Below are 27,050 nucleotides of genomic sequence, written 5' to 3' on the forward strand. Positions count from 1 at the left end.
ACGGGAACAGGGATGGAAATCAAGAGTGTGGAGGAGGGAAGGCTGGGAGAGAGAACTGAAACTGGGACAGGAGAGGCTTCCAGGAGTCTATGGGGGTGACCCTAGTTGAGACTTCTACCAATGGGGAATACAGAACCTGAAGAGGCCCCCCGTAACCAGGTGGGACTTCCAGTGGAAGGAGGGGGCACCAGCCCATCCACAAAACCTGTCCCAACTTGAGACTCACCCCATGGGAGAGAGCCAACCCCAACACTATTAAGGATACTCTCCTGTGCTTGCAGATAGGAGCCTAGCATAACTGTTTTCTGAGAGACTTCGTCTAGCAGCTGATGGAAACAGATACAGAGACCATAGCCAAACAAAGCTCGGGGGGAGTCTTGTGGAAGTCACCGGAAGGACTGAAGGAGCTAGAAGTATTAAGGACACCACAAGAAGAACTACAGAGTAAACTAACCAGGGCCCATGGGACCTCACGGAGACTGAACCACCAACCAAAGAGCATGCTTGGGTGGGGCCTAGACCCCTACACATATGTAGCAGATGTGCAGCTTTTTCTTCATGTGAGCCCCCTGACAATTAGAGTGAGGACTGTCTCTGACACCATTGCCTGCCTTTTGATCCCTTTAACACAGCTGGGCTGCCTTGTCTGGCCTCAGTGGGAGAGGATGTACCTAGTCCTGCTGAGACTTTGATGTACCAGGGTGGGTTGGTAGGCATGGGGGGCCTTCCTCTTCTCTGAGGATAAGGGGATGGGGAGATAGGGGGTGTGAGTGTGAGACTGGGAGGAGAGGAGGGAGGGAAGCTGCAATTAAGCTGTAAAATGAATAAAAGAAAATAAAATAGCCAGCAGATGCTAGAAAATCCACGTTCCCTGACCTGTGGGGGCAGTGTCGTTCTGGTTCCTTCAAGAACTGGTTAGGTATTAAGGTCATGGTGCATTCTTATGCTTCAGTATTCCCTAGAACACACTTCAACCACCCCCCCCCCATATTATTACAAGTTTTCCATTGATAGCCCAGATCCAAGTTGCTTGACCTACCTCTCCCTCCTGGTCATTCCTGGCCATGGCCCTCATCATCATCTTAGAACTGCCTTTTGCTGAGTCCTTTCTTTTCTGCACTTCCACCCCTAGTTTTGGTGAGACACTCACTTTCCTGTCTAAATATATGTGCAGTGGGCAGTAAGAAGATCCTTGGAAGGGACCAGGTTTCCTACCCTATGCCAGTGCTATCCTGGTCTCTGTGAGGCTGAGGCATGGTCTAAGTGAAGATGGAAACTGTTGCACTCTGGAAACCACAGGCAGCCATCAGCCCTGTATGTCAGGGCTGCCCACATTCCTAGACAGGGCTTCCCATACCTCCCAATGAAAAGTGTGGGAGGACTCTTACCTTTGGAGTGAGGTACTTGGTCATTATTTCCTTCCCTTTCTCTCCAAGATTTTCATCTGGAGTAACTTCATACTCTGCCTAAAACAGAAGAAGGGGAGAAAAATAAATAATTCCTGATTGTTTCATAGTTTTCTGTGTTGTAGATAGTTTATTGTATATATGTATAATAATATAAATGTATATATAAAAAAAGAAAAATAATTTAAAAAAAGAAAAACATTCTTTTTTTAAATATATTTTTTATTAATTTATTCATATTACATCTCAGTTGTTAGCCCATCCCATGTATCCTCCCATTCCTCCCTTCCTCCCACTTCCCCTCTGCTCCCCTCCCCTCCCCTAAGTCTGTGTCTGAGGGGGACCTCCTCCCCCTGAATATGCTCATACGGTATCAAGTCTCTCCTTGGTGACCTATTATTTTTCCTCTGAGTGCCACCAGGCATCTCCATCCAAGGGACATGTTCAAATATGGGGCACCAGAGTTTGTGTGAAAGTTAGATCTCCTTCTCCACTCAACAGTGGAGAATGTTCATCGGCTAGTCCGGGTAGGGGTTCAAGGTTTACTGCCTATTTTTTCCTTGGCTGTTGCCACAGTTTGCGGAGGACCCCAGGGCCCAGACTCGCCTGTAGTTTTCCAGGACCCGCTGGATCCTTCTAAAGAAAAACATTCTTAACAGTAGCAAAATTGCAGTTATGAAGTAGCAGCCATGAAGCCAGAGGTGGCATGGCGGGGGCTCCAACGTCCACACTCAGAACTCTTTCTTGGCGCCATTAAGAAACTTAGGACTCCAGGTTACTAGTCAATCCAAAGGCTTACAAATTTTGTTATGGCAACAAAGTAACTAAAACAAAAACTCAGTTAGTACTGAGAAAGGGGTTCAAAGCTGTGATATCCATAACCATGTGGTCTGTAGGCCTTCAGGAAATCCCCAAACAATCAAGGTTTTACATTTTCCTTGAGCCAAGATGGTCTCATTTACTCTTCCAAAGCACTTGCTAAATGGATCAAAGGTCTCATGTGTAACAAGAAGCCCAAGTGAGTTTACCCTTTTCATTTAGTCAAAGCAACTAATTGAATATGATTTCTAATTACTTCAAAATCTACCACCTGAGAATGTGTCAGCCTCTACACCAAAGCATATCTCAAAAAGGCACAGGAAATGACCAACACAAACAGGTCTTCGCTCTTCCAGGCATTCAATGGTACAGTAGACATGAGGCCCTCCTTCCCAAACTGAAGGCAGCTCCCAGCTCAGGGTCTAAATTCTGTTCCCCCTTTGCCCGCCAAAAGACCCTCCTGGATGGACACACACAAGGCCAGGAAACATGTGGAAGGGCCACAGAGGGCCCTGCACTTCTCTATCCAAGGCAAGCAAGTTCCCTTGCCTTGCTGCATCCCTTCTATCAAAAGAGCCAAGAGCCACAACTCTCCAATGTAGAAAAATGAAGCCAATGACCATCTGAGCTATGGTGTGGTAGCTCTAGAAAGAATTCAATCATTTACTTTATAGGCTAGGAGCAGAGGGGCAAAGAACTTGCCCAAGTGCACACAGTGCAGTGAGGACTGGATTACTAGGCCCTGGCTCCCACTCTGCTACTAGGTCACGCATCTCTCTCCTACAGCCAATTCCTCCTCACCAGCAAAAGGAGGCTTGGACTACTGAAACTTTCATGGTGAGATGATTTGACCAGTGAGTTTTTGAGATGCTTTGAGAAGAGGCAGTTCTTTCTTTTTTCTTTCTTTTTTTACTTCTTCCTGTTACTTCCTTCCCTTATATTCCCAACAATCTCCCCAAAGTTCAGATAGGTACTGTGCACACATGTACACACACACACACACACACACACACACACACACACACACACACACACACTTCCACATGGAGACTGATGACAGACTTGCCCAACATGGCAGGCATGACTGTTCCCAATATACAGAGGAAAATACTGAGGTTCCAGGCTTTAAATATAGCAGAGCTGGTAAGCACCAGAGCTTCAACACTAAGGCCAACCCCCCTTTTCCAGAGAGAGCAGAAAAGCACCTAGTACCCTGTGTTCCTGGAAGCCTCACCCTGTGGTCTGGCACATGGTCATACCCAGACTGCTTTATAGAGCCAGGCCCCTGAGCAAATGGCTGAAGACCATTTGTGGTAACTCAATCCCACTATGAACACTGAATTTGCACTGTCCCAAAATATATCTATGAAGGCAGTTCTATTTAACCAGACAGAGGCCTAGGACTCACTGATCAGGCTCAGTGACCAGCTGAAAATATTAATGCTCTAGGATAACATCACATTCAGGTCAACTGTCTCCCAGCAGAGGCCAGATGGGTGCAAAGCTCCACAGGGAGGCAGCTGGGAGCACTTGGGGACAGGCCTTCCCACTCCTGGACCAAAAGGTCTTTCTTTGAAGACTATGGCAGGCCAACACCACTTGAGAAGCATTAGTTTTGGGAGGCAGAAAACCAACAGAAAGAGGCCAGCTGGGTATTCCACACTGATTAAGTCACCTAGAGTGACAGGTCTTGTCTCCAGAATGATCCCCGTTCAGGCTGGGGCTTGTGGGGACAAGTATTGAGAGGCCACCTAAAGAGAGAAGGAAGGTGCTGTGATAGGTGGGCTCAAGGCAGGTCACGTGACACAGGGCTGGGAGCAGCGCAGAAACCACCTCTCTGCCAATATCCCGCCCAGTGGTGGGGAAAAGCTTCAGTCAGTTTACACCAGCTTATAACAGCAGCAAATGGAAGTTTGTGCCAACAGCCTAGAATTTTCAATCAGATTTGGTCCCAAAAATGGCAGGCCGACAAAGACTTCAAAGAAGAGAGATAGCCATGTGTTGTGGGATAAACCCATAATTCCAGCACTTGAAGGTTGATGCAGGGGAATCCCTGAGTCAGCCAAGTCTCCATAGTAAGATTTCTAAAAGATGAGGAAAAAAACCCGACCAATTTAAAGAGTATCCTTTGAACGCCATCTGAAGATAGTCCCTCCCACCACAGTGGTTAGCACGCCATGTCCCCTACCTCAGCAGAAGAGATGCCAAACATCCTCTTTCTTAGCCACTTCAGTCTTTCCCACTTCAAGCTCAGTGCCCTTCAAGGCTGTTTCTCCTTGTATTTCACTCCAGGTGCAAACAAGGCAGGCAGTGATTTCACCAGCTTCTCTATGATTTATGACAAATGAAGGATCGCCTTGGGGAGCAGGTGCCGCCCTAACACCAGGAGCAGAATGCTCTACTGAGTTCAGCCAACAAAGGATGAGTCATCTAGCTGTACTGCCAGAGAGCACCAACATCACTGGACATGCCAGCTTATAAACCTACCATTTTATGCTCTGGGCTCAAATTGTATCATCAATCTCAGAAAATGCCAGGGAAAGCCCTTCTCCCTCAGATGATTTTTTTTAGAACCATGTTGAAAAGAGCATGACTGGATCAAAAGTAGCATCTAAGCTGGATGTGGTGGCATACACCATTAATTCCAGCATTTGGGGGCCAGAGGCAGGTGGATCGCTGTAAGTTTGAAGCCATCCTGGTCTACAAATTGAGCTCTAAACTAGCCAAGGCTGTGATCTTGTCTTGGGGAGGGGACAGCAGAGTCCATTCGAGTTTCTGCTTCACCTCAGCTGACTTAGTGCCCCCTTCTCTAACACTGAAAGAAAGATTAGGTCAGATATGCCATGAAGCTTTGCTACCTCTACTTTCTGTAATTACTGATGCGGTCAGCTATTCCAAAGCCTGTGATGCAGAGGCCTGAAACATGCCTGGTCAGCAGTACTGGCCCCAGCAAACCTCTCTGGGAAAACACCAAGGTCCACCCACACTGGCCCTCATTATCTGCATGTGCTGCCTATAGAGGCCGTCCCTCTAAGGCCTTCCCACCCAGTAGAGGGGGAGGACAGTGTGAAACGAAGTAGTTTTCTCAACTCCCTTCCATGTTGGCATCTCCTTGCCAGACCTTCTTCCAAAGACCCAGCTCTTACAGGCCAGCCTCCTGCGTCTGGCCCTTCCCTCATCCTAGCATGTCAGAGCACGGTGAAAGCACAAGGGAAGCACATCAGCTGATCTTCTCACCTTGTGTGTCCTTTGTAAACTTCCCTGCTCTGAACCACATTCATACTTCAAGTGAGTGTCCATTTCCTTGTGGAGTCCCAGGTGATAGTCTGCACCATGATGCAGTGGAGTGGGCCCAACCTGACTTCCTTTCTACTCTACAGGTACGATGTTGATCCAGGTACACTGCATGGGGAACACCCTCAGAGGTCTAGAATCAGATGGATCTGGCCTACCCCAAAAGCTGTGCCTGCCTGTCTTATGCTCCTCATTTGAACAGATCACTCAGGACCCCAGGTCAGAGATTCAGTGTGTCATCCTCACACAACACATGGGATGGGATCAGTGAAGAAAGGGAAGAATGGTCCATTATCTGTGCTAGGGTATAGGCTGAAACTACCAGGAATGACCTTTGGACCTCAGCCTGTAAGTAATGGCTGGGCTAGAGCAGGTACTGAACAGAAGGGAAGAGGAAAGAGCCACTGCATCTCCCAAGGTGGAGATGCATAGTCCCAGTGTCAGCGAGTCTCGTGTCAGAGGAATTTTGGTGCACCAGCTTCTGTCTGTCCCACATTGCTTTTCTGAGACTCAACTCCAGATGGCTCTCCACCTTCTCCCTTGCTGGCTGCTTCTCCTTCTCTCCCTAGAATGAGTTTCCCACAACCAAGCTCATCAGGCCTCCACACAAAAGCTGTCCAGGTCACTCTTAGTTCTGAATGAAAGGACCTCAGACTAAACCAGCTCAGGTAAAACTTTGCTTTCTTGGCTCCTGGAACCAAGGAGCAGTTGAATGTCAGGCTGCAGACTGAGTAGAATGCAGCTAGGCCCAGGAAACAGGAACTAGGGATGTGCTTCCCTGAAATTCCCTCTTCTCCTATGTAGAAGTGTACATATGTGTATGTATGTATAGATTTCACAGTCAGCCTCAGACTGACTGACTGGCCCACTTATATAAGTCATGGTAGAGAGCACAGCAGTTATTTATTTGCTGAGTACCCTAGTGTAAGCCTTCCTTAAGTTCATATATATATATATATATATATATATATATATATATATATATATATATATATATATATTGTGTGCACATACACACACAGTCCCATGCATACCACAGCAAGCATGTGAAGGTCATAGAACCACTTTGGGAATTAATTCTCTTCTTTCATAGAGGCAACTGGGAATGAAAGTCCAGTCATCAGGCTAGGAAGCAAGCACTTTTACCCTCTGATCCACCTCAACAGCTCCCTACTTTAAGCTTCGTCCATGTGAGAAGCACTTTCCCTCATTCCACTGACTCTACAGAATCAGAGGCTCAGCTCTCCTCCAATAATCAGCTGTAGTCTAGGGTGGCATCATTTAGATCTCACATATTCTAGCACAGCCATATAATTAGGGATATAAGTGGGAAATCTATGAGACTGCAAAGTTTAAAAGTGTCTACTAGACAGCCACGCTTTAGAAGGAGCATTCTTTTCAGATGACCTTGAGTATAACTGGCTTTGACAATTGTCCTGCAGGTCTCGCTTTGTGTCTAAAGAGGTATGACTCTCAGGCTGGGCATACAGCTCAGGTTAGGAAGAGCACTTGGCTGGCATGCATAAAGCCACATAACACCACACAAAGCCAGGCTTAGTGGTGCACATCTCTAATCAGAGCACTTGGGAGCTGGAGGAAGGATGATCAGAAGCTCAAAATCATCCTCAGCTACATATTATGTTTGAGACCAGCCTAGGTTACATAGGTCCTGCCCACCCCACCCCCACAAAGAGAAAAATAGGACCCTCAAGAACAGTAACAGAAAGAAGGAAAAAAAGCCCAACTAGGATACTTAGTGGCCTGATGGGGTAGAAATGATCATTTTACAACAAAATTCCAAACTAACAGGCATAAAGCCACTCATTATGTGTGCTCATCTGTAATTTTAGGCCAATGAAAGGCTTGGCTTCACTCTTTAGCATTTCCTGATTGGGAGCTTCATTTGTCATAACTTCGTCTTTGTAACTGCCAGCAAACAAAATGGGCTTAGTAACCCTTGTCTCTGGTTCTGGAGAACTTTCTTTTCATACTGACCCATGCTAACACATGTACCTGCTGACAGCAGCACAGATGCACTGAGACCAGGTTGCAGCTCCTACTATGCTATTGTATTTCTTATTCCAGAGAGAGTCAGCCATAGTGTGGAGATGCTCAAGCCACCCCATGAAGAAAGCTGCCAGAAGAGTGGCTGAACCTCTTGTCAGCCATGTAAGTAACCAAGGAGCAGATCCAGCCATCACCTTTGTGACCTTTCCAGACTCTTGAGCCAAGAACACCTGCTGCACCATCCCAGAGCACCTGACCCACAAGACTAGCAGCTAATAGGCTGAGTCTTACTCTTTTTTCTTTTCATATTTTTCCTTATGAAAATAGATTCTTTTTTATGCAATATATCTTAATTACAGGCCTCCTCCACTACTCCCAGTTCCTCCCCCCTTCCCTTCCCTCTGGATCCACTCCCTTTCTGTCTCTTATTATAAAACAACAGGCTTCTGAGAGATAACAACTAAACATGCAAAATAAAATATGAGATAATGAAAAAAATCCATCACATTGAGGCTGGAGAAGGCAACCCAAAAGAAGAAAAAGCCTCAAGGGCAGGTACAAGAACCAGAGACTCACTTTAATATGTTGGTTCTTAACAGCTCTAAACTTACAGCTGGTGGTGCTTGCTTCTTTTTGCTGATTTTCTTATTTGCTAATTTTTAATCTTTTCTTTACCCAAAAAGGTAAGCTCCAATGCTATAAAGAATTTGTCTTTTCCATTTACTATGCAGCCCCCAACTACAAAAGACAGCCTCCCTCATAGGAAGCATCTGATAAACACACACCAAGCAAACTTGGCTCAATATCCACCAACTTTCCCTCACCCACAAAGAAGAGACTAGCAAACTTTAGATCTTATTCAAATATGGGTTTTACATGAGTGGCCAGCTAGTGGTTAAGGTCTCTAGAGAAAAGGTTTAAGGACCAGCCCATCCATCTTGAAGATGCTCATGGCAAGAGCCTCTTGGCGTATGGGGTTGACACTAGCCTGAGCCACCATCCAGTCTCTGGACAGATAACCAAACCTTTTTTGCCTTCCAGAGATCAGACTTAGATTCCTGACTCTGACTCTTGAGGACAGGATGGAAAGCTCCTTCACAGTCCAGACCAGGGTGAGTTAGCTACACTGTCTGATGAGCAGTACACATTCTTCCCCCAAAACCTCTGGGCCCATTTGAAAACAGCCACAGTTTGTACTTGACCCGAGAAACACAGATGATGAGACAGCAGAGAAGAGCACTTGCTGGTCTTTGCCACAGCCACGTAAGGACAACTTATTTTTAATAAGTTCCACTTGGTGACGATGGCACTGGCTGAGGCCCTAAGTATCAGGGGTGGTAATTAACTGCCAGGATGCTATTACCTCCCACTTCCTCCATTCAGTCAGGATGAGAGAAAAGATTTCAGATGAGAAATTTTGCTGGCACTGGAAACTCAGCAAAGGCTCCAAATGTAAAGGAGGAATCCAGAAGTTGATTATGACAACAGGTGACAATGAAAGGAACTTAATTCCCAGCTAGAAGTACCAAGGGTACAGTCTCTCTAAGTGAGGGGCTCTGTCAGGGTGTATGTAGGGCATTTGACTCAATAATACAAGAGTCAGAATCCTACTTCTTGCCTAATAAACAGTTCTTCACACTGGCCCAGTAAGAAGGGAAGAAATGTACCATCAGAATAAAAATGGGCATCCACTGAGTTTTATTTTTTCCCTTCTCGTGGATTAGATGCACCTAAGAGAACACAAGGCTGGAAAATTCCACCAGGTCCCACTCCTTCTAGTCTTCAGGCACATGAACGCCCGTGCTGACCATTCTTCTCAGCTCTACAATCACTTTAATCTGCTCTGATTTTTTTTCACCCCACGTCCACTTTTTAGGATTGAGAAGCACTGTCCTCATTGCTTATGGCACATGGCACGCCCTTTCCTGGCTAGACGGTAACAACTCAGCCTCATATCTTTGAATGTTTGGTTATCAGGGAGTGGCACTACTTGCAGAGGATTAGGAAGTGTGGCCTTGTTGGAGGAAGTGTGTCAAAAGCCCATGCCAAGCCTACAGCCTCTCTCTGTCTGCCTACATATCAGATTTTAGCTCTCAACTACTGCTCTAGCACCTGTCTGCAAGCTGCCGCGCTTCTTACCCCACCATGATGATAATGGACTAAGCCTCTGAAAGTGTAAGCAACGCTCAGTTAAATGCTTTCTCTTACAAGAGTTGTTATGGTCATGGTGCCTCTTCACAGCAACAGAACACGATTACATAAACCCTTAGTCGTTTTGGGTTTTGTTATTGTTGTTGTTGCTGTTTGGTTTGGGTTGTTTGTTTTAAAGAGTATCTCTTTAGAGATACATAATGACAATTTCACAGATGAAACAGTTTTGATAGGTAATATTTGCCTGTGTGTGGAAGTCTGAACTGAACACTGCTGAAGTGAGGTGAAAGGCAAATGGGAACTCATTACATTATTCACTGACTTTTACTTTTTTAATAGTCTGAAACTTTCCATAATAATAAGTTAAAAAAAAACACACCAGACCCCACTCTCAGAGATCCACATTCATTAGTCTGGGTTTTAGCTAGGGCCCTGGTAATCTTTAAGGCTCCCAGGTGTTTTTAATCCTCAGTTATGGTTGAGAACCAGCTCGATGACTTGAGTAAAAGATGTCAGGGCCAGTGTCTGGACCAGGACTGAGGTAGAAACCACAGTGATGGTAAGGGCTCAAGAAGTCAAGCAGCTAAGCACATGGTCCCAGAACATGGGGGAAGAATGAGGAACAGGGAAGAGTTAGGAAAACTACAAAAGACTTGAGCGTCCAGTAACTGGGGAGCAGGGGACAATCTTAGGGTTGAGAGGTTTGGGGACCTGGGAGAAGTGGGTGCATATGTTGGGTATGTTGACCTGGTGGTGGAACTTTAAAAGAGCTGTCTACCCCAGTAGCATTGCTGATAGGTCCAGAGACCACAGGAAAACTCTGAAGAGACATATAAATTGAGCCCTTTGAGGAAGCACCCTAAACAGCAATAGAGGCCAAGTGAGTCTCTAAGAAACAATATTATCTTGGTTCTACTTTTGAGAAGCTATCCCACATGACCCCACTTCCATTAAAGGAGTTCTCTGTTGCTCTCCCTTGCTCCCTAGGACCCTCAGGTAGAAATACAAAAGGTTGTTTGCCAGCCCATAAGCCTGAGGGGCCATGACCATCCTCATCAAAGACTAAGGAACTCCTGAGTATTTTTATAATTTTCCTAAAAACTCATGCATTTGTTAAACAAATGAGAGACAACACAGCTGAAGGAAGTCCTGGAAACATCAGGCACAACCACCTGACACAGACACAGCGAGGACTGGCTTGAAACTGCCAATGGGCACTCGCTGAGCCAGAGTTTACTGATGGTACCTGTGTGTTCAGCGAACTCTGCTGGATGGGGTGACCAAGAAGCTCAAAGGTTTGCATTCCCTGGGAAAATAAACAGTAAACTGGTAAACAAAGATGCTAGCTGTGTATTTTATCTGAAGTATTTCAGCTGGAGGAAGGGCAGCAGCACCGAGGAGCTACCTCAACATTTAGAATCTTCCCAGTTTCTCAAGAAACAAGAGTTTAGATTCTTCAGGTTTCAAAACCATCTGGCTTATTTTTATTTCCTCCTGACAAAAACTAATTGCTGATCACAGAAGAGCCAAGGGCCACTTGGCAGGGACTTACCACTAAATCCAGGAACTGAATGTAGCACTCCAGCCCAGGCCTGGTTTCACAGAACTGTCGAAAAAGCAGTCTCCCAATTGGTTGCTTGTCACATAGACTGTAGTAATCTCTGTCTGGAGACAAGACAAAAAAGTGTGGTGAGACCAGAAGAGCACCAAGCAGTGCCATCAGTTACTCTACAATTGGGCCCAGAATCCTGGTTAGATAGAACAATATAATGGTGAACGGAGGCCATTATCCTGTAGGGTGAGCAGACCCAGAGAGAGAGAAGTCTAGAACAGAGGGTGCCAGGCCACACCTGGCTCTGTTTTACAGTGCTATGGATTCTATATGGAGACATCAGTGGTTCTGGTGACTATGGTGCTATTCCCTGTCGGGTCAAACAACATGAAATATAGCCTGACCCTAGTGACTGGGTGAAGGTATCAGGCCCTCGCTCACTCTGGGGGGCCAGTGCCTACAACAGTGTCCTTGACCTTGTAGAAAAGCTGCTGTGAGATTGAGGCTGAACCAGGAGGTCAGAACGGAGAAAACAACAAGAGGCAGGTTGGTCCCTGGTAATGTCCAGATCTCTGGATCAGACCATGCCTGTATTCTCCATACCACACCTGGAAAACTGATTTAAGGGAACACATTCCCTCTGTGTAGGGCAATTTGAAACAAAAATCCTAAATTACTTATAATTCAAAGCATCCTAGTGGACAATTTTGCATTGGGTTTTTTGTTGTTGTTTTTCCCCCGTTCCATTTCTACCTCATTGGAGCAACGCCCACTCTTTGGATGCCTCTAGTGAAAACTGTGCATTTCCCAGAATGAATAAGCATAGAAACAAGAAGTAACCAGCCTCAGTTACTAAGCCACCAAAGAGGTTCTCAAGAAGAAACAAGGCGAGCCATCCAGTCGAAGGCCAGGAGCTGGAGCACTACCCCTGGCTGTTTTGTTACTTCAACAGGCTCACCCTACCCTCTCTTTGACCCTCTTTGTCAAGTACATATTTGAGGCTAGGACCAGGACTTTTCCCCCTGCAATGACACTACAGCTTCTTTGAGCTTTTTGTGGACAGAGGCTGCTTGAGGCACTGACTAAGGCATGTTGTCTCAGATGCTCCCCAGTACTGGGCATTCTGGCCTTTCCAATCTGCAGCTGCCCCTCAAACTAATAGAGCTTGGAATCAACTTTGTGGAAAGGAAGGGCTTAGCTGTCGGGGGGCTGGAGAGATGGCTCAGTGGTTAAGAGCACTGCTTGTTCTTCCGAAGGACCCAGGTTCAATTCCCAGCACCCACATAGCTCACAACTGTCTGTAACTCCAAGATCTGACACCCTCACACCAACACACATAAATTAAAATTAAATAAAATATTTTTTAAAAAGCCGGGCATGGTGGCACACACCTTTAATCCCAGCACTCGGGAGGCAGAGGCAGGCAGATCGCTGTGAGTTCAAGGCCAACTTGATTTACAAAGCAAGTCCAGGACAGTCAAGGCTACACAGAGAAACCCTGTCTCGAAAAACCAAAAAAAAAAAAAATTATTATGGCAGTTATCATTTAACCCACTACCATATCAATAAAAGACACACACCTGATAGATCTTTGTTTTTATGTTTTTGTTTTTGTTTTTTCGAAACAGGGTTTCTATGTGTATTCTTGGCTGTCCTGGACTCATTTTGTAAACCAAGGTTGAACTCACAGAGATCTGCCTGCCTCTGCCTCCCAGTGCTGGGATTAAAGACGTGTGCCACCACGCCCAGATACCTGATAGGTTTTTAATAAGTCTTATTTCACCCGGAGCTGGGCAGATATTAGCCTCTTAAACAACCTCATCATCTCCCAGTGCTGTTTGTTCTAATCATTCCTGTCTGAGCTACTTCCCATCCAAAACAATATAAATACTTGCACATGCTCTCTATCTGGGCCCGTTCTCTCCAGCCATGCCAACCTTCAGAATAAATTCCTCCCGGCCACATGGTTCTTCTTTATGCTACCCCATGGTAGGCTTTCCCTTTCCTCACCTGCTGTCTCCTGTGGCCTCTCCCATCCCATCCCCATGATTCTTCTCTCTCCAAGCCTTTGAATCTTAGCTCTGCCTACGTCTCTTCTGCCCTGCCCAGGTGTAGGTATTTATTGAGCCAATCAGGAATAATTTGGAGGCAGGGTTACACAGCAACATTTATACAAAGCACGAGGCCATGCTGTAGCACATGGGCCTGAGTTTCTACACCCCAGTTTCTCATCTATAAAATAAAGGCATCAGAATGATCAACTGCTGAGTTCCTTCACAGACTGGAGCCCCCCTTGCCTGCCAGTTTCACAAGCAATTAGGTCTCAGGATACACTACAAGATCAGCACTAAAGCTCACTTTTACCCAGTATTCCAAAGTTCTCCTTTTGTCCACTCTGGGTGGCAATAGCTGGTCTGGTGTCTCCCTCCCTGAATCTAAGGCAAAGGTTGGCAAAATTTTGTAAGACCAGTAGTAAAAATTTTAGCTTTTGAGGCTATATGGTTTGGGTCAGTTACTCAACAATTGGGTTATAATGAAAAGTCCCCCTGGCACTGTATGAACTGTCTATGGGTATGATATGTCTAATAAAATTTTATTTACACAAACCAGTGGAAAGCCACAATTTGATCACACGCTAATTTCTGTTTTCACGCCCTTGGGCCTCCAGCACCTTTACAATGTAATGGTGATGCTGAGCTGATTCCTCTGATACAGCTGTCTCCTCCCTAAGGCCAGAAAATATCTGCTGTCTTGAAAGATCTAAGGAGGAGCTACTAAGTACTGAAAACATGCTTGTCATCTGAGCATACAACCAGTAGTAAAAAAAAGCAGGTCTGAAATCAGAAAAGCCAAATCCATTCCAGGTAAAACCTAAGCCCAGTAACCCCTGGAAAGAAACATATATCAATAAACACACACACACACACACACACACACACACACACACACACACACACATGATTGATTTCTGCAATCGAATACCACTAAACATTCAACCTACACAGATAGAGATCAGGAGCAAACACAGCATGGATGAATCCAAGCAACATTGTGTGGGTCCAAGACCTGGAAACAAAATATATGTATGCAATTGATCCCATAAGTCTAAAAATCAAAAAAGGCAAATCCACAGTAACCAAAATCAGAACAATAGTGGGAAAGTAGGGAATTCATGACAGAGGTGCATGAAGGAGCTTTGGGCATGGTGAACATGATGGGTATGTCAAGACTCTGGTGATTACATGGCTGTACATATTTTATAAAAGTTCATTTCATTATACACTTAAAATTGGTGAGTGCACTGGAGGTAAGCAGTAACATTTCAATAAAGAGAATCAAAGGAAAGAAAAGAATTAAGTCACACAACCTGAGTTATCTAAGCTTGTTTCTTCAGCCATAAAATAAGAAGATCCTAATCGTGGCCTTTCTCGAGGACAGTGTTACTCTAGGTAGGGACATGTCTGCATCCTCCAGGAGCTGGACATCTCCAGGCTCCTTCTGACTACTGGACTTAAATGCCCCATGTGGGGTCCAGATTTGTGTTTGAACACGTTCCAGTTTCTAACAGTTGCTCACTCCTAAGAGGAGGGACACTCTTACACTTCTAGCCCATCATGGATGGAGACACACGTATAAACTACACCACTAGCAAGTCCAAGAACACCTAACTGCTTAGCATGTGAGAGGTCTTCTGAGTATGAACCTGGGTCCACACCACAGGAACTGGTTGTGAAGGTCAAAGTGCGTCTATGGTTACCACAGACCAGGGGCAGCAGAATTACAATGAAAAAAGAAACTGTTTGGTCTTTTCTTTTCCTAAAGTCTTTTTTTGTTTTGTTTTGGTTTTTTGAGACAGGGTTTCCCTGTATAGCCCTGACTGTCCTGGAATTTGTTCTGTAGATCAGAGATCAGGCTGGCATTAAAGGTGTTCACCACCACATTAGGACTTCTTTTCCTAAAATCTTTTACCCTTAAGCTAACTTATTTTAGATTTCAGTTTATTACAACAAAAATGGGCTAATTAATAACCCTTTCAGCCCCAAACAGTATTTGGATGACTCAAAATGAAAACCTGTATCCAAAATCTTTTCATGTTCCTAAGTGCTCTGTTACAGCAAGCTCCTGCATCGTTCACAAGCAAGTACTGCTTCCACCTCACCACAAAGCTGCGTCTGCACAGAGATTCTAGAAACTACGTTGTCACTGCTGATTAGTCCAACAGCTCAGAAATGTCCAAGCACCCTATCCTTCTTGTATCCCAGAGGAAGACAGGGCTGCTTGACTGGGTGAGAACTCCTATGGAGCTAGTGATATGCTGGGATCTGAGTCCTACCTCTATCCTTTGGCTCGGAAGTCCTCAGCCAGGTGTGGACCTAGCCATGCCTATATAATGGCTGTCTTTCACAACAGGTAGTTACAATTGATATTAATGTGTAGAGACTATAGTGCCTGAGACAGGCCCTCTAGAACAGGATTACCCAACTACCAACAGAAATAATAACGACAGTCAGCAACTGGCCCTGGGTGACTAGGTTGTCTTGGGTAAATCCTTTTCCTGAGGCTCAGCAGCCCCATAGAACATTCAATCAAAGTTAGACTGCTGCCATTAGGGCTACCAGCAACACACAGGCCTCAGCACATGGTCTGACCTGTGTGAACAGCAGCCAGGAAGACCGATGGTAGAAATGATGGCTTTTAACACTTTGAAGGCTCAGAAAGATAAGTAAATGGAACCAATGAAAAGAGGTTTGACTTCCCGACAAGATGAAAGCAGGCTCTTGGGCTGAGTTGCTTCTCTGTCCTTGAGCCACTGTCCAAGCTCTGGGAGGGCTTGGCTCTATTACCAGCTTTGCCTTGCATGGAGAACCTCTGTCTGAAAGAAGCCACACATCTCTCAATAGCTCATGCCTGAGGTTAAAATCTTACAACCCAGATAATTCCTTTAAGACTCAGAAACAGGAATGATATTGATAGTGAAAATAAATAAATGTTGTCATTGTTTTCATTCTTTTCCAGTTACATGAAATGGGAACATATTTTCTTAGTTAAGACTCTGTGGTATGTGGGCACTTAGAAAGCAACCAGATCTCCCAACAAAAGGCCAGAACACAAACATAGAGGACATCAGGGCTCCCCTCTGATGGCCACAAGAACTGAGTGCAACACTATGGCCACCCAACACCCTCCTGGGCTCTTGAGAATTGGTGGCCATCGTTCTAAACCAAGCAGGGCACACCCATGGGTGGCGATGTAGGAAGGGGTGACCATGACTGAAACCTGCTTAGGACTGTTTTCATTGTTGCCCCAGGCACTCCTTGAACTTGGGCCAAAGAAAATGTACGTTCCATTTCAGGAATAAGAGCAAGAATGAAATGTGGCTTCCTGAGGAAATGGAAATGTTAACACTGGAGCCCTCTGAAATGAAACCACATGTTATGGTAAACTGGGAGGGGGGTGGTCTAGAAAGGGTTCCTGCGGCCATCTCTCCACCAGCTTGATCCCCATCTCATTGCACTTTATTTAACTGTGTTTCCCTGAAGCACCAGGTTATTGGCAAGGAGGTATGTTCCTCATGGTCCCCAGGACAGTATAGAAAACACATGCAGAGACTGGTGGGTTAAAGTCCACAAGCCTCCATTCTGCCATACTCCAGGTCTGATACAACAAACAGAAAATGTGATTTAGAATAAGCTCTCTCTCAAAAAGTCCTGCCAAAGCTAGAAAAAAGCAGTCTGGCTTTTGCTCCGAGGAAAAATAGTCTGTGATGTTGGAGAGGAGAGATAGCATCCTGAGTAAGGGCAGTTCCTCACAGTTCCTCACAGTTCTGCCCTTTGGAAGGAACAGGAAAAAGGAAACATTTGGTATTTAGTTAGCAACAGCTGAGCAGGTTCTGGTTGCTTCAAGAATGATGTTTTATGTTAATAAAAATTATATATGGCACATTACACAAACACACCCTCAACAAATGTCATCTTTCTGTGCCTCTTATCCCCTCATTCTGGCCTATAGTTTTAATAACTCCTCACGCTTGTCACATATCTTCTAAATAACACAAATAAAAAGCCCGGGGCTCACATAGTTGGTAGCAATTAGACAAGCTACATGTCAAAACCAGGACTTTCGGAGCCCAGGCTGCCAGTAGGAGGAAAGGAAGGGTGCCTGCCTGTGATTTTGAGGAAAGAAGATCTAAGTGACAGGGGTTCCAGGGCAGGGTTCTGGCTGTCCCCCTCAAGTGCATCAGAAAGGTACTTGGAAGTCTAGGAAGGGGCTAAGGCTGAGCTTGGCATGGGGTGGAGATATTGCATTCCGATTTAAAATACCATAAGCTCAGAGTCATGCAATGACCTCATTATTTTTTTAATGACTATCGATGATATTTTTTAAGTTTTATTTATTTATTATTATGTATACAGAGTTCTGCCCACATATACATCTGCAGGCCAGAGAAGGGAATCAGATCACATTATAGATGCTTGTGAACCACCATGTGGTTGCTAGGACTTGAACTCATGACCTCTGGAAGAACAGGCAGTGCTCTTAACCGCTGAGCCATCTCTCTAGTCCATGGCCTCATTATTAAAGTACAAAAAAAGCAGAGAACTTGGATATTTTCTCACAGTGACAATGGGATGAAGAGCTGGTAAATTAAGGGGTGGGGTGAGGGAAATGGAAGAAACAGCTAGGGGTAATGGGTCCAGAATCCTAGGAAGAGCTGGAGACAGACTCAGGATCTGGGTTACAGATCTGACTTTCTTATTTGCCAATTTCAAAAGGGTAAGTTGGAAGCACTTAACTCAAACTGTTCTCCTCTACCCAAGAACTTCTCAGTGACTGAAAACCTCACTTCCGCAAACTACTCAGAGGACAGGGTACCTTGTGGCAGAAAAGTCACCTGGTGTGTCAGTGCTGGTTCTTTTGAATGCTGGGGGCACATAGGAAACACACAAATGCATGACCTGTGCTCACTTCTATTTTTATAAATGTTGAAATTTTCACAGATGAAAGAAAACAACACTTCTAAAGGCCCGACTAAAAAGTTAGTGAAGAACCTGTAAAGTAGAGATCTGTGACTTCCAGCCACCCAATTCTGTGCAGGGAGTAAGCAACATGTAGTGCTCAGAACTCTGTTTCACTTTGCAAGTCTGAGACAGAACCTCCCAGTGATTTGGAGCTAGGCCTGCCACAGAGCAACCAGGACAGCCTGGCTTAGGATGACTGCTGCTTTCTGGTGCCCTGCTGCAACCATCCACTTACAAGGGCATTCTTTCATGTGTTTGTTTATTTGGGAGTTTTTGTTAGTTTTCTCTCAAACCCTTACAGTTTTAGAAGTGACAATACCCAGGCCACACCCAGACAGACTATATCAATACTGGGACAGAATGAATGTTTTATGAAAGTTTACCAGGTGGTTACAACTCTACATCCCCTAAAAAGTAAGGCTCAATTCTGTGCACCTGCAGCAGCACTTGGCCCAAGCACCAGAATAGGTATGTGCATAAAACGAATGAGCAGTGACGCAGCAAACTAATGGAAGCAACTATCCTACTTCCAGTCTCAGTTCATTCCCTCAGTCCATGACACCCCACCATGGTCAATCTGCCAGAAAAGAACCAGGTGATGGTTAATTGTTACCAACATGTCTCCCATCCAACAGCAATGGAGGCCCAAGTGACTCACTGGATTCTGGGTACCAGTCAGAGCTACAGCATCCCCAACCCTGACCAGGTGTCCCTGCTTTTTCCTGGACCACTCAGCAGTATTTAGTGAGGCAAATAGCTATACATCCAAAAGTATATGTAAATGTTCGAGAAGTAAATATTTGAGGAGGTGGAGGTAATGATGGTATCCCAAAAGCTTAGATGTCTCTGGGTTGGCAGTCCCTCAGTCCTCAAGCTGATTTCCTCCAACATGCTTCCCAATGGGACAGCCTTAGCCTGTATATTTATGGCAGGCATTTCACCAATGGTGCCCAGGGCTCTTTCTCAACCTGGTGCAAAAAGACAGGTCTTAGCATGAAACTGCCCTTCAGCTCTAAATCTTGGTATGCAGAGAAAAAAATGTAGGAAGACCCTTCTCTCCAAAAAGCATCTATTTCTTCCTGCAAGCCACCATGGGTTTGGCCTGATGGAATATAACCCAGATCTCTGGTGAGAAAAAATCAAACTACATCAAGCCTTCTACCTGTGATTAGACTGGTTTTAGTCTCATGAGGAGCTGGAGATGCTAAACAGGTGTGCACACAAGGACAAGAGCTTACCCAATGTCCATATTCCAGACAGGGGTAAGGATGGGAGGAAGATGTTTTACCAGGATCTAGTACAGGGGATCAGGGACATACAGTTAGATCTTGCTTAGAGTTGCCATCCATTGATGCTGGGACTAGACATCTGAGCATGTGCATCTGTGTGTGTGAGTACATATACATGTGAATGAGCATGTGTGCAAAGGCCACCACTGGGTTTCTTCCTCAATTACTCTCCCCTGTATTTTCTAGCACATCCTCATTGAACCTGGAGCTCTCCAATTCAGCTACACTGGCTGGTCAGAAAGGTCCACACAGCTCTGCCTCCTCAGTGTCTCTTGGTGCCAGGAACAGAGACATGCACTATGCATCCAGCCTTCTGTGTGGGTGCTGGGTTCTAAGTCCAGGTCCTCATGCCTGTACAGTAAGCACTGTATTGATGGAGCCATCTTTCCAGCCTCTGGTGTCAGAATTTAGGTAAATATTTTTCTAAAACAGGTTCTGACAGAAAGAGAAAAGGTTTAGGTCAGACAGTGGCCTCCCTATTTTCTACCAGGTATATAATAATAATAGCTGAAGAAAATAGGAAACAAAAATAAAGCTACCTTGCTGTATGACAAATACCATGCTAGGCACCACGTGCCTGTCTTGTGTTGTCTTCATAACTGCCTATGGGATAGGCACTATAACCAGTCTATATTTCAGATGCTTGAAAACGAAGCCCTAATCAGAGTCGGCATGAGGCCGAGGAGCCTGCAAGAGGCAGTGCTATGGTGACCACAGTTCCTGATGACTATAGAACTAGCTTGCATTTCTTAGCTTCTTGGGATCCACAGTAACAATAGACAAGGACCTGGGAGTCTAGAGTTGACATTATATCAACGCCACCAGGTAGCAACCCCCATGGGAACAAGAGGTACCCAAGTGTGACAGTTAATATGTTAACTTAGGAGACAAAGCTCTGAGTATGCCTGTGAGGGAGTCTGGATTAGGTCAGCCTCTCAGCATGTCTGTGAGGGACTGTGTATACTGAGACCGAATTAAAAGGAGAAAGTGAGCTGAGGGAGCAATTCATTCCCCCACTTCCTTTTTGCAGATGCGATGTGACCAGCTGCCTTCCCTGCCATCACAGGTTGTACCCTCAAAATATGTGCTAAGATATTTTCTCCTTTAAGTTGCTTTTGTCGGGGTATTATTATCATAGCAACAGAAAAAGTAACTAAGACACTAAGTAATCCGGATTTCTTTTGGTCCATTTAGGTCTAGGCTGCCTTTGCCCTGTCAGTCCAGAGCAACCATCCTCCAGCAGATGAGGTCTGGGAAAACAGACCTGAATGGCAAATAGGTGCCTTCATGCACTGACCAGGCCAACTAAGAGAATGACTGGAAACGCCCCTCTCCAGTCTTGCTAAAAGCTGGATCTGACTTCACCTCCTTGAATCTTCAGCTCTGCAGCATGCACTACACAGGGCTTATAACTTATATTTTGTCTCATGCCTTTGGCTACTGTCCTAAGAAGTGGCCTTGCCTCCTCAACTAAGCCATAAGTCCTCTTTGTCTTATTGTCTCTTCCCTGTAGTGTTTGGGACAGTCTACAGTCTTATGAGATCACCAATACATATAATAATAATTAAAGAAGTAGCAGCCCTGAGAACAGTTATTCACTAGGATCCTGTTTATATTTTTTTTGTCCAAACAAATCTGGTGTTCCTTTAAGGAGGGAGTCTTCAAGTCCCCAGTGTCCCAAAGTGAATGCTTGGCTTTAATAGGATACTGTAATTGCATTTCACAGCACATTCCTATGCGGGTACCTACATGGAGGACAGTCTTAAGCCAACAGGACAGAAATATAAACATGGTTGGCCTGCCTTAGAGCCAGCAGGGGACTCACTTCTCAAACATCCAGGCACCTAACATAGAGCCAGACACAGAGCTATGAACAATAACTCTTGCTGAGCCAGTACATGAACAGATTAAGATCTATTAGTCCCAGCACTTGGGAGGCAGAGGCAGGTGGATTGCTGTGAGTTCGAGGCCAGCCTGGTCTACAAAGCGAGCCCAGGACAGTCAAGGCTAAGAGAGAGAGACCCTGTCTTGAAAAACAAAACCAAACAACAACAAAGATCTAATTATACAGGGCCAGACACTCATGTGGCTGAGGCAGGAGATTGTCACTGAGTTCAAGACCAGCCTAGGTTACACAGTAAGTTTCAGGTACAGTATGAAACCTTGTATTTTAAAAGGAGGGGAAGCTAAAGTTCTAGCTGAGTTGGTGTTTGTCTAGCACTACACGAGCCAGGCATGTTTGTGCACACCTGTAATCCCAACACTTGAGGAGTAGAAATGGGAAATCAAAAGTTAAAAGCCCATCTTCACCTACATACCTAGGTTTTTGGGGCCAGCCTCGGCTACATGAAACCCAATGCAGCAGTAGCTAGTGAATGGCTGCATGCTAACACATGTAATTCCAAATTTCTCCCTATGCTAGGCCAGGCTACACTCAGCCTTATAGGAAACAAAGTCCCTTCCATATGAGCAGCCGGTGAGTAAGGCAAATCCTTTATTAAAACGTCAAGACCCTAGGCTGTCCAGACGGCTCAGCGTGTAAAGACACCTGTCAACAACTCTGACAAGCTGAATCTGGTCCCTGGGATCCATGTACAACTGTCTCCTGAAGGTAGTCCTCTGATCTCACACTTGTAGAGCGGCACATGCAAACCCCAACCCCTACATAAAATGTCATTTTGAAACTTGAAAAAAAAATCCAAGGGGCTAAAGGGATTGCTCAGCCATTGAAAGTACTAGTTGCTCTTGCAGAGAACCTGGATTTGGTCCCCAGCACAGAAACAGAGATGTATAACCACTCCAGTCCCCGGATGCAGCTCCTTCATCCAGCCTTCACAGGGACAAGGCATATACACCGTGCACTTACACGCACACAGGAAAAAGACTCATGCTCATGAAATAAAAATAAATATTTTAAGAAAATAAGTTTTTTATGTATATGCTAGGAATTGAACCTATATGCTGTGAGAGCAGACAGAGCTCTTAACAGCTAAGCCATCTCTTCAGCCCCGCAAATAAACACATCTTTCTTTCTTTTAAGTCCCAAAATCTTCACTTAGGGACCCCCACTCAAGCTTGGTACAGAGACTCCACTGGTCTTTAGCCATTCTAGCCTCCTCTCTGGGACCTGACACTTAGAACACCACAGAGCAGATTTGCTCTGTCAGCCCAGAGGCCTGTGATGGATGCTACGCAGGTGTCTCATATAAATCTTCAAGGGCCTTCTCTGCATGGAGCCAAGTAGACACTTTAATCATCAGGAGCAAAGAAAACAAAATGCCTCATGCATTTTCATTTTTATCTCAGTAAAAGAGCACAATCAATTTGTCAGCATGCAGTAGCACTTCTTGCCAAACACCACTTATTTTAGACTAAAGCTTTCTCAGCTATACAAACACTGAATAGACACAGGCAGAACCCCAACACGCTTCTCTTTGCCTCTTTCTGTTTTAAGAGTCCCACACATCGCATAACTGTCTAGACCCCATAAGCTGCCTCACAGCTAGAGCGCCGCTCCCTAGTTCCGCTCCTTTCTTTCCTTTGACAATCATTCCTGGAAACAGATATTTAACTGATGAGAAACCTAAAAGAAGCCCTCCTGGGTGACTTAACATGAGTGATAACTGGGAAAAAGAATAAAGTAACTCAGTTAATAAAATACATGGTCGTACTGAACACCTCATTTCTAACTGGTTTCAAAGTATAACCCATCATGGCTGTTTGTCACTGAAAAACTCCATACTGGAACTGTCCATGTTTCTTGACTTTCCTTCTAAGTAAGTAACTGGAGAGGGGATTTGCTCACGAAAATGTAATAACAAGGGTGAATTCAGAGCTTCTGAAAATCACCTCGTCAGATTAGAAAGCTCCCCAAGCAAGCCCTCACAAGCCTGGGTTCTGAAAGGCTGAGCTATGCCTATGCTAGGGTAGGTGGCTGGTGCTCAGCAGTGGAGAGTGTACAGCACAGCCTAAGTCACTAACTCTAGGAGAGATGATGCTCTGGGAATCCACTTCCTCCCAAAAGCAGCTTGAACCTGAATCTCCATCATGAAAACACAATTCACATACAATGCTCAAAGCTGGGGATAGGGCAGAGGAACCATCAGCTCATCCTGATCTCTAGGCTCAATCCAAGAAGTTACAGACCTCTACCCCAGAAGAAAACTGTTCTAGACCCACTGCATGCTGGTTGTTAACTGCCTCAGTTTCTAGCTCACCATATTGGCATCCCAGTTTTCTCAGCTTGTTTGGCTGGAGGTGACTTCCCCATCCCTTTGTGTGTATGTATGTATGTATGTATGTATGTATGTATGTATGTATGAGTCCACAGGTGTGTATGCATATTTGTGTGTATGTGCATGCATATATGAGTGCATGCATGTGGATAGCAGATGTCAACTTTAGGTATTCCTCAGGATTTTTGCCCTTTGTTTTGGTTTTTAAATTTTTTATTACATTATTTATTGGGAGATTGATTTCACACTGGCACAATGTGCATGTGGAGGTTAAAGAACAACTTGTTGAAAATGGTTTTTTGAAACAGCATCTATCATGTGAACCAGGGTTTTGATAGCAAGCCCCAGAGATCTCTCCTGTTCTAGGATTACATGCCATCTCATGCAGCTTGTTACGAGGTGCTGAGAATCATACTCAGATCTTCATGATTGGTCCCTTTAAAACCAATTTACAGCCAGGCATGGTGGCACACACCTTTAATCCCAGCACTTGGGAGGCAGAGGTAGGTGGATCACTGTGAGTTTGAGGCCAGCCTGGTCTACAAACCAAGAGCCCAGGACAGCCAAAGCTACACAGAGAAACCCTGTCTCGGAAAACAAAAATAAAAACAAACAAACAAAAAGAGTAGTTCATTAAGAGAAAAACCACAATTTCTAAAGCCAGGAGCTCACAGCTTCCTGATTAGACAGACGGCTGACCTCCCTCCTCCCTGCACAGTGGCAAGGCCTTTAGCCAGCTGCAGAAAAAATACAAACCCCAGACAGGCAAAGCAAACAAACAAACAAAAAAGTGACTCTTTAAAACAAGCAAGCTTCTCAAAGCTAGACTTTCCTAATCAAGGCAGGAACCTAAATTCCTTTGAGAAGGCACTCTTGCAAATACTTGTGGACCCAATAACTTATCAGAGTGGGGGAGCTGCCAGGATCCCTTGAGGAAGTCAGAAAAAAGGCCTCTCCTGGTAGCAGGAGCTAGCGACGGACTGAGAAGCCTCAAGCCTCTGAACTCGGAAGGTCTAGAAGGGAAGCTCAGTCTAAGAAAGTCAAGTCTTTGGGGAGAGGTTTTGAGATTAAAGACGATTATTTTCTATGTTGAAAATAGAGGAAGACACAGTGACACAGTGCTTATGGATTCCATTTGAATATGTTTCTCTTAGCATACAGATAATTTTTCAGTGACGATTTTGGTTTTGTAAACCCTCTTTGCTAGAGATCAGAATGAGGCAGACTTGGAGAAGGAAGAGTCTGAGAAATTAGATGCTAAATTGAAGGCCACAGGGCAGAGGTTGGGGGAATCTTTGAGTCAAAATAGGGAAGCTTCAGAGACATCCAATCTGGAGCTTACAATAGCACCAAAGGAAGTATTTCCAGATGAAAACAATCCACAATGGTTTGAAGAAATTGCAGAATGGCAGCCCGTTGAGATGCTGGCTAGCAAGGCTTCAGCTACAGGCCAGCATGGCCAGACTGCGTACTGTTTGTGCACTGTCAGGGTTCAATTGCTGGATGAAGGTCTACATGCTAAAGTAGAAATGTGGATCCTGTTTGGTGTTAGAACAAAGTCATACAGTGGCTTGCGTGTTCCATGTTACACAGATTAGAGAACTGAAACATACACACCAGGCCATAAGTTCATATTCAGAATTCCAATGGGCTTTTGCCTTAAATTCTGGAGAGAATGATTCTAAAGTTACACATTTGTTAGAGCTGGTGACTGCCTTGGAGATGCATTTGCAAATTGGGGCTGATGGTGTTTCAGCATGTGCATCCGCTGGAATACAACATTTTTAAGACATGTTATAGAATTAACTTATAATCCTATATGTCAAACAATCATGGAAAGATCTAACAGTAATTTTTAAAAGATGGTCATAAAACAGAAGAGGAATATAATATCTCCCAAAAATAGATTAAATAATGGTATATTGGTTTTAAATTTTTTAAATGAGACAAGTAGCACCCCTGCTAGAATACACTGGATTTTAGAAAGGATTGCTGTATTAGATCAGCATATAAAGGTCCTAATTCCAAAATGGAAGACAGAAAATATGTTGCATTAAGGAGGATAATATTCCTTCCCCCCCTCCCACCCTCTGAGACAGGGTTTCTCTTGTAGTCCTGGCTGTCCTAGACTCGCTTTGTAAACCAGGCTGTCCTTGAACTCACAGCAATCCACCTCCCTCTGCCTCCCAAGTGCTGGGATTAAAGGTGTTCACCACCACGCCCGGAAATAATATGCTCTTATCTCAACAGGAAACAAAAAGCCATGTGTTCCATCAAAACTGATAAAAATAAGATTTAACAGGGGGAGACCTCCTGAAGATCTTGGCTGCAGACAGAAGGAAAGAAAACAAGAAGACCAAACAGAACATTGTTGTTCTGGTAAGAGATCACATCCAAAGATCTTCTAGGTCTGCCTGATCCGGCTAGAATACAAACATGCCTTTAATCCAGGAGACACAGGCAAAAAGACCTGAGTTCAAGGCAACCCTGATATAGAGCAAGTATCAGGCAAAGAAAAGCTTAGGTCCAGGCATTTAATCCCAAACGAAGGTAAAGTTAGTTTGTAAAAGGAAGCACCCATGTTTGGAAGTGAGTGGCAGAAAAGGTGATTTGACAGGATAGGATACTCCCAGCTCTCGGGAGAAGAGAGAGGAAAAGGAAGCTACTTAAGAGGCAGTTTTACCAAGGGAGGAAGCAGTTTTTACCAGGACAGTAATAGAGAGATGGGTTGCAGAGAGAGAACTCAGGTGAAGACGGAAGAGCCAGAACGTGAGAAGTTATAAGATTAGAGCAGATTGCTGAGATTGAGGCCAAGCAGAGCAATTCGGGGCCAAGAGAGAAGCCAGATTAAATAAGTCATCTGGAGAAGAGTTTGAGCAAGAACAGCTGAGTTGAACCAGCCAGCCAGCCCAGAGCGCAGAAAGAACCAGTAAGGGTGAGCTTATTAAGCAGTTACATCTCAGAGAGGCTAAAACATAGTAGGCCTACAGAGGCTAGAAGCTTCCAGGACTCAGCCTAGGTTAGCAGGAGGCAGTTAGCCTTCCAGACAACAATTGAGCCAGGAGAATAAAATTACTTTTACAGACAGGTAACACAATTTGCTGATCCCTCCACATGGGAACAGCTTTGAGACTGACTGAGACATGAAAAATGTCTCCAGCCAGGACTTCAGCTGTGCACGGCCAATAAATCTTTGGCTACAAAATCCCCAGGACTTTCCATGGTATTCTTTTAAATAGCATAGATAAAAAAATTGTTTTTTTTACAAATAATCATCT

At 44.8% G+C, this 27,050-nt stretch overlaps 1 protein-coding gene across 3 annotated transcripts in view; it reads right to left on the reverse strand.

Annotated features, from left to right (window-relative positions):
* GRK5 (G protein-coupled receptor kinase 5) overlaps positions 1-27,050 on the reverse strand; it is a 193,933-nt gene that overhangs the window by 56,964 nt on the left and 109,919 nt on the right. For 2 of the 3 annotated variants that reach the window (XM_084748799.1, XM_084748798.1), the window contains exons 3-4: positions 11,230-11,342; positions 1,389-1,466 (exon numbers count right to left, since the gene is read on the reverse strand). In XM_084748799.1, coding sequence (XP_084604925.1) covers positions 1,389-1,466; positions 11,230-11,342 — 191 coding nt within the window. Of the gene's footprint in view, positions 1-1,388; positions 1,467-10,923; positions 10,998-11,229; positions 11,343-27,050 lie in introns of those variants that run through there. The other variant, XM_084748800.1, reaches the window with a different exon arrangement.

Source organism: Acomys minous (genome assembly GCF_964271855.1).
Source record: "Acomys minous genome assembly, chromosome: 2".
NCBI lineage: Eukaryota > Metazoa > Chordata > Mammalia > Rodentia > Muridae > Acomys > Acomys minous.